This window comes from Lygodium microphyllum, chromosome 22, assembly GCF_053477565.2.
Source record: "Lygodium microphyllum isolate KBCC chromosome 22, Lygodium_microphyllum_v1.1.10, whole genome shotgun sequence".
NCBI classification, from domain to species: domain Eukaryota; kingdom Viridiplantae; phylum Streptophyta; class Polypodiopsida; order Schizaeales; family Lygodiaceae; genus Lygodium; species Lygodium microphyllum.
In genome coordinates, this window is record NC_141156.1 from 62,018,500 (window position 1) to 62,031,839 (window position 13,340).

At 41.9% G+C, this 13,340-nt stretch overlaps 1 protein-coding gene across 4 annotated transcripts in view; it reads right to left on the reverse strand.

The window, feature by feature from the left end:
- The window catches only part of RXF12 (glycosyl hydrolase family 10 protein / carbohydrate-binding domain-containing protein), a 70,015-nt gene that overhangs the window by 25,262 nt on the left and 31,413 nt on the right, over nucleotides 1–13,340 (reverse strand). For 3 of the 4 annotated variants that reach the window (XM_087662621.1, XM_087662620.1, XM_087662622.1), the window contains exons 3-6: nucleotides 11,451–11,628; nucleotides 11,001–11,350; nucleotides 10,422–10,596; nucleotides 6,728–7,264 (exon numbers count right to left, since the gene is read on the reverse strand). In XM_087662621.1, coding sequence (XP_087518747.1) covers nucleotides 6,728–7,264; nucleotides 10,422–10,596; nucleotides 11,001–11,350; nucleotides 11,451–11,628 — 1,240 coding nt within the window. The remainder of the gene's footprint in view (nucleotides 1–6,727; nucleotides 7,265–10,421; nucleotides 10,597–11,000; nucleotides 11,351–11,450; nucleotides 11,629–13,340) is intronic. The other variant, XM_087662623.1, reaches the window with a different exon arrangement.

Here is a 13,340-nt window from a genome sequence, read left to right on the forward strand (position 1 = left end):
GTCGTCGGGTGGAAACCCCCCCCCCTCGGTGGTCAACATCTGAAACCCCCCCCCCCCTCTTGGGCTTCCGACAGAGAAACCCCCCCCCCCCTCCTCCTCATCCGAAACCCCCCTGACGTGAACAAATAACCCCCCCCCCCCTGTGCTCAGCGAAGGGAAAGAGGGAAGGAGGAGAAGAGGAAGAGAGAAGAAGAGAAGGAGGGAGAGAGGGAAGGAGAAGAAGAGAAAAAGAAGAAGAAGAGGAAAAAGAGAGAGAGAGAGAGAGAAGAAGAGAAGGAGAGGAAGAGAGAGGAAGGACAAGAAGAGAAAAAGAAGAAGAAGAAGAAGAGAGAGAGGAGAAGAAGAAGGAGAAGAAGAGAGAGAGAAGGAGAAAAAGAAGAGAAAAAGAAGAAAAAGAGAGGGAGAGAGGAGAAGAAGAAGGAGAAGAAGAGGGGGAGAGAGGAGAACAAGAGGGAGAGGGAGAGAGAGGAGAAGAAGAAGGGGAAAAAGAGGGAGAGAGAAGAGAAGAAAAAGGAGAAGAAGAGGGAGAGGGAGAAGGAGAATAAGAGAGAGAGAGAGAAGAAGAAAAAGAAGAAGAAGAGGGAGAGAGAGAAGGAGAAGAAGAGGGAGAGAGAGAAGAAGAAGAAGAAGAAGGTGAGAAAGAAGAGAACTTGAAGAGAAATCAGAAGGACAAACACGAAGACTCGTTCGCGGCCATCAAGAAATCCCCTCGAAAATGGTGTCCTCTAACTCTCCCGCTATTCTTATTGCTTATTGTTCATGGTTTTCTTCCATACTTAAAGTGCATGATTATGAAAAGTTAAGTGCATGAGTTGCATGAAATATTGACTAGCCTAGTACATGAAATATTGTTGCGCGAAATATTGCAAATACGGGATGATTGCATGGGAGCATGGGAGTCAAGTGGACAAATAGAATGGATTCTGCATGGATTGACGCACATGAAATGATAAGGTCTTCATAAATTTTTACATAAAATGATAGACCTTCGCATAGAGCAATGCTTAAATTAACCAATAAAAATCACAATTTGCATCTGCAATTAAACTAAACACATGAAATGATAGTCTCTATTCACAGGATGCATTTGCACTGATGCAGGGAAACGTAAGCCATACAAGTACTTGCACATTAGGGTTAGTTACTCATTGACTAAATGTGAAAAGGGTTAAAGATCGTGGATTGTATTAATGCATTAAGAATTCCAAGTGCGAGTAAGATGAGTCTGATCGGAAAATTCTGCATAGTACCACACTAAGAGAGATGGAAGGGACGCATGCATCTAGACTGTATCCTGAAGGACTAGATGAAAAGTCTTGCGTTGCCAAGTGTGTTAATTGAACTTGGTTAGAGGGAGATGAGTAAAGAACTGGAAGAATAAAAGACCCTTGGTTGGGTTGCGAATAAGGCTTGTCCGTTGCCTTGGTTGACCAGTTAATGCTTTGGGTTAGGGTTAAGATACCATGAGGTAAAACCCAAGTGAAAGAGCAAGTCAAAATAAGTTAACCTACCAAGAACATTTGCTTGCATGATCTTGTTTGAGATTATTGGGATCTCGCCAAGTCACGAACGATCCAAGATTGAATGCTGGGAGCATTCGGGAAAAAGGAACCACACCTTAGCAGTTGGTCGTACAAACGACCTTAGAGATGATCGTGATTTTACACTTAGGTACATTGTTTGAACTTCTTTGCTCAAGGAACTAATTCAAGGCAAAACAGTTAATGCTTCAGGTTAAAAGCCTGGACGGAGAGGCAGAATCAGTTATCTCCGACTGTCTGCCTGGCCCTATCCAAGGGGGTTGTTAGCCGCACCGGGTATATGGACCTAACCCGCCGCGAGAGGTCTCTCCGTGGGTGCTGCTTGGAGCGGGAGGACGCTTGGGTGCCAGGGGAGGCTCTGGCCGTAAATTCCTTGCCTCCGGATCCCGCACAAGAGGCCGACGTGACTCGAGATGGGATCTCGAGGGCTGTGTACTAGTCTACGAGCGAAACTTGGAGCAACAATCCTGTAGATTGCTGGGACAATGTTGCCTTCGAGCATGATACTTAATGTATTCCGAGATACGGAAGGATTATTTCTACGGAGGCAAAAAGGGACACTCAATTCTCTTGTATGGACGGGAGACAAACATTAACATGAAGATAAGTTAAAGAACTGTTTTATCTTGTTTTATCTTGTCTTTGTGTCTATGCCCTAAATTACGTAAAGGAACCAGTGATTAACGGGTTAATTAAGGAAGCTGCTTTTATGTGTCAAACATAATGTGGTAGGTAATTAGATAACTAAAACAACCCCCGAGGGAAGCGTGGTGGATGTGACCATCAGGTCCATCCTACAGCAAGGTGGTCTCGGTTAGCCGAGAGCTTTCCTCAATGGAATTTATTTGATGCGAACATTAGTTAGACAAGGACCTTGGAACTTGTAAGTTGAAACCCTGATTCATAACGTTTTAGGAGACCGGAATGGGACTATGCCCTACGAGCAGAGAGGTCGAGCGATGCCTCCCTCTCGTTTCCCATTCTCTTTGAACCAAGTGCGGTATGAATCTGCTTGGGTCCAGTTGTATCTACCCAAAGTGGAGCAGCTGTCGACTAATGCTAGAAGGCTGTTAGGAAGACCCGACTACTAGGAACCCGGACTTCAGGTAGATCCTAGTGGGAACGGCCAGATAAGTTCCGTTGCGAGGCAGACTCGGGAGACCCTAGTTGGCAAACCCCGTGTCATTCCTGAGGAGTGCCGATCGGCGTCTTCTAGCTTGATCTCTTGATGGACCGCTAAGATGTGTCACGCAATTTGAGGGGCGGGCACATTACATCATTCTCACCAACATATCTGAATTTTCCCAAAATTTACTGTTCAATCTGACTGTAGTAGCATTTAAATGTTGTTGTACCACTGATTTCCTGCCTTGGGATGCATGCAAGGCAAAAGCCCCAAATTTCTTCCTGAAATTTCAAAGAAATTGAAGAAATTTTTACCTTACAATCGGAATTTCTCCAGAAATGTTGTCTCAAGACACATGCCCAATAGTAACCAACAGCTGGAATCCACCTTGTGATACATGCCGGAGTCAAAAAACTGAAAAGCCCTAGATTTCTCACTTCAATGTCAAAGAAATTGCTTAAGTTTGGCAATTTTAATGGAGATTCATGCACGGAAACTCGAATCGGGCAAAAGCTCCAACTTTCCTTAAAGAAATTCCAAGAAATTTTAGAAATTGGGAAAGTTGGCCAAAAATCCTCAAATTTCTTGGCACGGAGTGCGAGAAATTGACAATTTCTTCGAAATTAGATATGAGACAAGAAAGATGGATGAGATATTGTAGAAATTTTCAAAAATCCCCAAATTTGAAAAATTAGGGGTTTTGAATTTTTTCTCACTTGAAAACACCAACAGTACCTCCTCCCAAACAACAACTTCTCTTTCTCAAGCTGAATGTTGGCTGGCAACAATAGGACCTTGGCAGAGCAGCACCGACTAACGGTGGCTATTTGGGATTGGTGCATAGAAGCTGCTCTGATACCAAATATTGGAAAATGGAGAGAGAGAGTGAGTGAGTGAGTGAGTGAACACAAGACAATGAGGAAGAGTGGGCAACAATTCCAAAAGATGCAAGTGTTAGAATGATAGAATGAAAGTACAATAGGTCTTCAGTAAGTTAGACCTATCTCTAACTCAACTAGAGTTAATTTAACTCTAGAACTAACTCTAGAAGCAGTGACACAACTTATTAATGTAGTTTTGTTCACACTACAAACCAAATAACTAAAACATTGAGCATGGGCACTGCCCATAGAATTGGCAAATTCTAATATATCCCTTATATATCCATACTTCGAAGGGGATCAACTATATCTTGCTATACGTAGATGATTTACTTATCACACAAGCTTGGATTGTGCTGCCATAGCAAGAATAAAGGCCTAGCTTTGCTTTACTTTAAAGATGACAAACCTTGGCCTGCTGTCTTATTTTTTGGAAATGGAGGTAGTTCAATCTCGAGATAGTATTTTTGAGTTACAACGGAGGTACACTCTTCATTTAGTGGACCAGTATTGCACATATTCGACACGGCCTATGGCCATGTCTCTAGATCCCATTGTCCATCTTTCTAAGGATACCCTAGGTTAGCCCTTTGAGAAGCACACCTGTAGGTTTATGGTAGGGAAACTTCTTTGGGTGATTCACACAAGGCCACATTTAGCTTACTCAATTAGTTTGCTTAGTTAGTATTTCACTACACCAAGAATGTTACGTTGGATTGCATGTCTTCATGTTTTGAGATATTTGCAATGTTCCTATTCTTATGGCTTAACTTATGATTCTAAATTACGTTTACAATACACTAACTCTGATTGGGCACAAGATCCCAATACTCTGCGTTCCCATGGCGACTACCTCTTTACCTTGGGCACCCCATCCATCTCTTGGGTCAGCCACCATAAGCAAGGGACAATGGTAGCTTCCACGGGTAAGGCTAAGTATCAGGCTCTTTTTTATGATACTACGAAGGCTATTTATTTAAGGAGCTTATTGGCGGCACTTCAGTTTCCATACAACTCTCCCAACATTGTCTACTACTACGACAACCAAAGTGCCATTGCCCTTGCGTGCAATCCGCTAATTACACCACGAACGTTGCATGTGGAAATCCACTTCCACTTCACCAAAGAGCAGGTTGAGCTACGCACCATACACCTAGAGTTTGTGCCTTCATCCGACAACTTTACAAATATATTGACCAAGGTGGTTAATTGGCTAGTGTTGCAATACATTCTACCCAAAATCACATCTCTACTTCACATTGACAGAGAGAGGGTGATTCTCTCTAGCTTTCTCTTTCAATAATAAGAGGGGGAAGCTTTTTTCTCTTGATAGTAACAAGATGTTATTTACAATTTCTTTTTCAAACATTTTTGCATACCATACTTTGTATCTTCATCCGCATCATCAAGATGACATGATTGTGAAAGGGCACTTAGGCAAGTGAATAATTCCCCTGTGAGGGCATTGTGGCACCATTAGATAGCATTTTGCATGAGCATGATCACACCTGCGTTGCCTCTTGCATAACTCTAGTACATTGGTATTCTGTTCTTGTAAATATGCACCTATGCGCATTTATCCCTTTTCGGTCTTTCTGAGTGGTCAACTCTAGATCCACCATATTCGTGGCATTGTTGATGGCAATCTGCAAGGTAGTCTCGCTTGCTTACTTAGCTTTGCTAGCTTGTTGTCCGCACTTTTTTTCTACCTCTCCATATACCCACCATATCTACTTCACACACCCTTAGCCTCTTCCTTCATCATTGATATCCGGTAGTGGTAGGGATAGCTTGCTTATTTTGTGAAAGCCTTTGGGTCTTGCTACGAGTCTCCTGTCTATTAATAGACCGCCACCTCTACTTTTTGCACCAAAACTTATCACCAAAAAAAAAACACAATTCACTATGGTTCTATCCGCCTTTATAGGACTTAGTAGGCCACTAGGCAACCGAAGTGAATCCTTTCTCTGATGCCTTGGCCTCTTGGGGTGACCACTTGGAATCCCTTGGTAAGATACCATCACCTTTGTAGTCTTGGTAAGCCACTAGGTAAACACCATATACCCTTTGTCTAATGCCCTGGCTACTCTAAGGTAGGATCCCTTGGGGTAAAACTACTTTTTTTTTAAAAAACCCCCAAAACCTTTGGGTTGGCCTTCCTTTCTAGCTCAATTTTTGGGCCTAAGAGAAGATGTTGAGCTAACATAAGCATTACATGCTGAATTAGCCAAAAAATGCTTAATTAATGAAAACCATAAAATGGTACATGGTTCAAGAGAGGTTTATAACGGTGCGCAGTACAACGTCCCAAAACTTTCTATAAATAGGTAGGCTGCCCTCCATTCAATCTAATCTTATTTTTGCAAGCTTCAGACTCTCTGGCTTCACAGCCCATGCCATTCACATAGGACATCTCAGCTGAAGCTGCCATTGCTGTCTAGATCCATCAGGCACCTATTTTGAGCCGCTATTGCACAATCTACATCAATTTCTGCTGCATTTGCTGATCAGCCACATCGTCTACAGCAAACGACCTGCTGAGCTGCTGCATTTGCAATCTGCAGTGCTATATGGACTGCCACATCATCATACCTACGTTTTTACTACCATCAGCCTACTAGTTATTGTACATATGTTTTTACTACCATCAGCCTGCCATGTCATTATCAGCTTGCTGTGTTTGCAGTTTTCTCTCTCCTTTGTCTGTTTGACACTGATCCAGCACCACAAACTCCTGTATTTGCTACTATCCAACATCTGGAGGCTGCCTTGTTGCAGTCCAAGATCCATCAAGAGTACGACACACTCATACTCAGCACCTTTGCCTCGATCCTTGAGACACAAGAGTTTGGGATACAATTTTCATTCTTGCACCATTTGTTTGCTGCATGAGCATTGTATATTCAACATTCAGTCATTAATTCAGATTTCCATTGTGTTCATTGTCTCTAAGTTACCCTAACCCTAACTGTATTCTTTTGAGTTTATGCTTTGTTGTACGCTTTCATTTATGTTTCCGTGTTAGGGTATTTCTTCTCACAAGCTACCCCTTTGGTCTTTCAAAGGAAAGATGGCAAGAAAAAAAGCAAACATAAGGACATTTAAAAGTCATCTAAGTCATAGTTGGATAATAGGAAGGCATCAAATCAGATCTCAATAGAATGATGATATTAGTGCACCTTTTCAGTTTGTGCCTTCAATATAGTGAATCGTTCTGTTCTGTCAACTGCAAATATGTGCAAATTAGCTACCATTAAATCAACACCTGCAGAAGGACCTTGCACATAAAGTAACACATTTTCTGGCTTTGTTTCAAAACGGAAGGAGCCTGTAAGCTCTTTCCAACAATCTGGATCTCCTTCAATTTCACCACCATTCATCCACTTGCCATCCACACCCATTGCCACATTCACCTTTTGCAGTCCAACACCCCCACGACCTACCCGTACCCAAGCAGAGACTTGGTAAGGAACAAACAACTTGATCTTTTCAGTAATTGTCTGTGATGGACCTTCCCAATCATGTCTCCGGTTCTTTGCCACTAGAAATTTTCCTGTTACTGGTAAATCAATTTTCAAGGTATCTCTGGCAGCTGGCGGAAGTATCAATGGAGCTCCAGTTTCGATGGTTAAACAACATGAGCCAAGTGAGTTCCATCCATATAAGCCACTTGAAAAGTTAGGATTCTCTACAATATTTTCTCCAAAGTTTGCATCCTGCAGAGGATGGAAATGTTTCAACTAAGATATATAGCTTATTCAAAATCAAAAAGGTAGAATGCTGCAGCTATATTTGCAAAATAATCTTGATCAACTTTTCATAAGTTTTCATTATTTAGCTGTAACATACATTTAAACTCAGTGTACATCAAACTAAAGAAAAAGCCTAGGTAATTGAGGAAAGAAGTATCAACATACGCACTGCAATACACTATATAGGAATCATCATGTGCATGTGAACATGAGCTCTTCAAGATTCCATCTGTAAATAGGTGGGAAAGGGAGGGGTGGGTTGGGAAAAGAATCTTGATCAACTTTTCATAAGTTTTCATTATTTAGCTGTAACATACATTTACACTCAGTGTACATCAAATTGAAGAAAAAGCGTGTTAAATAGACATTTGTACAAGTATCAGGATCAAGATCCCAATCATAAACCAGCACTCTTCTCTTCGATTCTGGTTCAGTTCTTCTATGCCACACGCATATCCTCAATCAATTTTCAGCCATATCCTACCATGAACACTCAAGATTGCCGAACTCATGAACTCTCCCATTCACCAGCAAGACTTCTCTTCATTGCTCCTCACAATAGGCACAAACACAAGGTGTAACAGAATACATATCTGCTGCTCTTGATTCACCATGATCCTTGATCACAACCACTGTGCCCTTCACAGTCTGTCATAGTCACCTTTCTCCCCTTCTGGGATCTGTTTCCATCACCTTGACCTGCATCACCATATCTTGCTGGTGGTTGCACACAGGATCTGACTCTCATGCAATCCTACTGCTCACACGACTCTCTTGGCATGTCATCTTCCCCCAGATATCCCATTGCTTGCCTGGCATATGAGCACGTGTATGTGGGCAGTGCCAGGTGCATTCCAGAGGTTTCCCTTCTGAGGCCACATTTCAAGAACTCTTCGATGCTACACACGAACTATTCCTCCTCAGCTCTTCCAATTGAGGAGATTCTCCTATTTCTACATCCAGTTCTTGGCACCCACACCGAATTCAGCTCCTCCTTCGGCATAGGCTCCATGGTTTGATAGGGAGTTGCTTTCCCTTCTTGATACATTCAGGTTTCAGCTTGTCTTCTATTGTCTTTGACATCGACATCTTTTCCCATTTGTATGCATGCATTATTTCTTGTTGAGGGGCTCTCAATCAAGTGAACAATCCCCTATGACAAGGGAAAAGGGCACTCCTCAAGTGGCACCTCCTGCCATTAGCATTGTGTTCCCTTTCACATTACCCCTTGCATTCACATCATGTTTATGTATTATGGGAGCTTTGGAAGGGTGAAACCCAATTGGGAAGCCTTCCAAGTGAACACCCATGCATTAAATAGCATGCTTCCCTTTTACGTCATCAAGCTGAGATTTGTGCAAACATTATGCACAGCAGATCCCAAACAAGCGAGTGGTCCCTATGCAGCATTCACACCTTTCCTCACTGATCTTCATCCCTAACACCCTTGGGAAGTGCTTCTGCACTATGGTTCCCTTTAAGAGTTTCAAAATATGTATCGATGAGCCAACTCTCAGTTCAAAAAGATAAAAAAACAAGAGTGCTCAATCACCTTTGTGATCACCATAGGGCCTAGGCAGTCCATGACACCCTTGGTCCAATGTCTTCGTCTATTTGGGTCGGCTAGTCTTGGTAGGACAAATGGATGAAATCCACTGGACCACCCCCTGCCCCTTCATCTTCGCTTCCCATGTGTGTATTAAGTCTCTCACAACTATTAGGTGTGCAGATCAGAACTCACCCATGACCTGGGTCCAAGGAGTGGTGGGCTCACCCTTTGCAAAAGTGAAGATTTTAACCATGAATTGGAATCCCCTTAATTTGCACAACGCATGAGATTCTCAACAATAAAGATGTGCTCTGTCTACATAGAAGTACCCTTGTCAAGTACTGCAATTTCCTATTTTTGCTCTCTTGTGCATTAACTGTGTGGGTATGCCTTCCCATTTCACTTGATTTTGGTAAGCTCGTTGTCATTAAGGTTTCCATAATGGTATTAAAGCTTTGGTTTTGACCTCCAGCTAAAACTAAGCTTTGCATGGTGGTTGGTCTTGTACTTCCTGAAGATCTCTTCCTTTAACCTGTCGCAGTTTTATTTTCCCAAGATGCAGCTGCTGCTGGACTTTCACCTGCATGTTGAATGTGCATAAAATATTCGTCTTTGTGTTTTCACTTTCCACCTGCTGCTACCTGGTCGCTTAGGAGACTTAGCACATGATTATGGAAGCATTGATGTTGACACAAAGAAAGAGAAGGGCAAATCTAGCTTTCAGATGAGAGGTTGATATTGTGAAAAGACGGGTCAACAAAGGCATAACACAGAGCCAAGAAGGCATAGCGTAGAGTCAAAAACGAATTGCCAAATTCATTAAAAGATGATAAGACCATGGTTTCAGTTGCTGTTGGGGTGACACTGCCAAATCTGGAAGTACCGGTCAATGCTATCTGGTCTTCTTTTGGAGCTGTTCTTTTTGTGTATACTGCAGATCCAATACACCCAACCCTCCACTTGTTCCAACCACAAAGAGCATTTCAAGCTTAACAAAAATGAAAACTGCAGGTTTGATTTCCCAAATGTGATGGAAAATCAGGCACATGCAGTCCGAGCACGACCTTTTGACTTTAGCCATGTAAATTCTGCAAGGAAGGCAACCTATGCATCCCTCCTAGTACATCAAAGTGCTATCTACAAGGCCATATACACATTGGCGTGAAGCAGTGACTCCCTTCTTTTATATGTGAGAAAATAACTGTGTCAGAGGAGCACGTTGAGACTACAACATTGCAGGGCATGAGCCTGTAGTAAAGCAGGTTTTTGCTGGCTATTGTGCTATAAAACCTTGATTCTGTCATGAAAAGGTTCGCAGATATGAGCTAAGAAACCCCTTATTTAGTCTGCCTTGGTACAGGCAGCTCGTGGTTTTTAAGGCTAAACTGCTGTTGACAGTTGAATAATAGTTGCAAACAAGAAAGGCAATCTACTCATTTTTCCACTCATGACCTTGAAAAAGTATAGGAGTGAGTGAAACACAACACTAAGGAAGACAGAACCTAAGAAGTGTAATAGAAAAGTAGGAATAGATCATAAACTCAAACAATACATAAGAAGAGAAGCACGCACCTCAAAACTAGGCCTTACAGGCGGAGGCTTTATAACCGAAAATATAGAGAAACTGTCAACCAGCAAATCAATCCCTGCTGGTGGACCTTCCATATAAGCACATGCTTTTGTAGGTTTCTTATTCAGTAGGAGGCTTCCTTTTAATGTAACCCATCTGGTCGATGATGCTATTACCCTGTAGCAAAGATCACAAAAGAATGAAAACTGAAATCAGACTATGTCATTGAAGAAAGAAGCAACTATCTTTGATTGACCATGAGCACAATGAGACAAACTTTATTGATGCTGGACAGCACCTGACACTCATAAAACATTATTTCATCCAAATTTGCTGTCTCAAAACCTTTGACAGCTGAAGTGACCCAATCTTAACAAAGAAAATGACTGCAACATTGAGATTTGCAACTACAATAATAAACTATTCTAAACATGTACGCGAAGCTGTCCTTTCAGTGGGACCATACTGAAACATCTAACTGAAAAAGCTCAATAAGAAAGATATACACTCCTCCAAAAATCTACTAACATTTAGAAGAAGGTTCGTAAACCCATGATTTAGCTGAAAGGCCAGATTCGCACTTGCCAAGAGTGATGTACTTATCCCTTTGAGCTTCATCTTTTACCCAAAGGGTAGCTAGCACTTCTGCTGAAGGCATGGCTCCACGGATTTTAACAGTAGCAGAAACTTCGTATTTCTTGTTGGGCTTCAAAAGCCCTGTCACCTCCTGCTCAATGCCTTGCCATCCACTTGTTCTCTTACTTGCCACAGCACAGCAATCTCCTTTGGACTTTAAATTCCTTCCTGAGTGACCAGAGTCTAATAAAGAAATTGTGCAACCTTTACCGTACCAATTTTGTAAACCTTGCTCAAAGTTGGGATTCTTTAGCACCAGTTCCAAGCTGTCTAGATGAGACTTTTCTTTAACAATCTGCAACAGAAGTAGCAACTCTTAGCAGTCAAAAACCATAGACATCAAATATAGAAAGTTAGCATAGGTCAAAAACATCAAAAGTTTAAGGCTTCTTAACCTTGCACAAAGATTCATCTCTTTCTTTTGTTACCCCTTGTGGCCTAATGTCCACGTATTTCACTAGGATATCAACACCAGCTGAAGGCCCCTCTATATAAAATATAGCCTTCTTGGGGATGGCATTGAGTAAAAAGCTCCCATTCAGCTTAGTCCAGTCATTACAAGAAGCTATAACTCTGTTCATCAAGGTTAGATAGAAGAATCAATTAATTAGGGGTTCCCACTAGCAAATGTTATTAGTTCAAAACAAAATGTACCACATTTCACTTATTCAAACAAATACACAAAGCTTACAAATAACATGGACGTGTGTTGAGCTAAAAATGCATTACATTCTGATGAGCTCTTTAAAACAGCCCATAAAGCTTACAAATAACATGGACGTGTGTTGAGCTAAAAATGCATTACATTCTGATGAGCTCTTTAAAACAGCCCCAAAACATGTAAATTACCAAAAGTGCCATTAAATGGGGAGCGGTTCTAGAAAGTTTCACCATCCCACATGCAAAGCCCTCATTTGGAAGGATCCTTCTGCATATATGAATAGACAAGCTGCCCACCATTCAACCTGTCCTTGTCTTGCGGGTTTCAGCCATCAGCCCTCTTCCACTAGCTGTCCAGCCCTCAGCGACTGCTACTATGTGGTCTACAACTGTCGCCCAGCCTCCCACTGCTGCCAGTGATCAGCTGCCATCATCTTCAGGCAGTTACATTGCTGCATTTACCAGTTCCAGCCCCAAAACTGCTGTGTTCTAGCTTCCAGCCTGTTGCCCTTCCATTTCAAGCATCAGCCTAATTTGCATTTGCATCTACAGCAGGTCGTTTTTGTGTTTTCAGCACTTTTCTTCCACCAGTCTCTACTTTGGTGGTTACTACACTCGGGATCCAACTCCAATCGATAAAATACGTCAACTCCTTCCTCAGCCTACTCCCACAAGAGCCACCAACTGTTGGACAACTCTGTCCTTGAGCATTCTGTCCTTTATCTCATTCATTTACAGCAATGATTCATTCACTTCAGAGTTATCTTTCTCCTCTACTCATGTTTGCATCTTGTGTTTAGGGTCTGCATTTATTGTATTATTGTCTAAGTTATTGTGTTTCAGTCGTGTTTGTACATTCTGTGTTTTCTTTGTGTAAACCCTATGAAACCAGTCTTCCTTCCGTGGATGGGTGGTAAATCCCTGATTACAACCTAATTACAGCAGCAAACAATAAATGCAAATCTGAAAAATACAAATTTACCTACTAATCTTGGACAATGCACACCCGATTGGCCCCAAAATTGGCACCCCTTTATTTCTTTAGCTTTATTTAAGAAAGAGTTGATTTGCAATGGGATTCTCCCAATCCCCTTCACAATCCAAACTCCCATTACTGTCCAAAGTGACCAACAAGTCTTTGATCTGATATGCCCCTTGATTCGGGCACTTAATTGGCCTTCACCCACTTCATAGACGATGAAAATGCCCCAAATTCAATGGCTCGCTAATCCTCCACCTGAATTTAGCTGAAATTCACCTTTAGTCCTGAAAAATCCAAGTCTTGGATCTTCCAATTTCTGGCACGCTTCTCGAGGCCGCTGCTAAACCCTAATTTTTGTTGCAAATTAGGATTTATAGCACAGAAATCTGAAATTTCTCTGTCTCTAGTGATCTTAATGCTACAATCTTTGAAGCAAGGCTGTAGAAAGACTGGAAGATAAGAGAGAATGCTGAGGAGAGAGAAAATTCAGACTTTCTTCATGAAGAACTGGAGAAAATCTGTCATTTACTACTGTTGCCTTGTCTCGACAGCTTGTAGATGCAAAGAACCGAAGAAAATCAATCATTTACTATTGTTGCCCTGTCTCAACAGCCTATAGATGCTGTCACCGACTATTGATTGG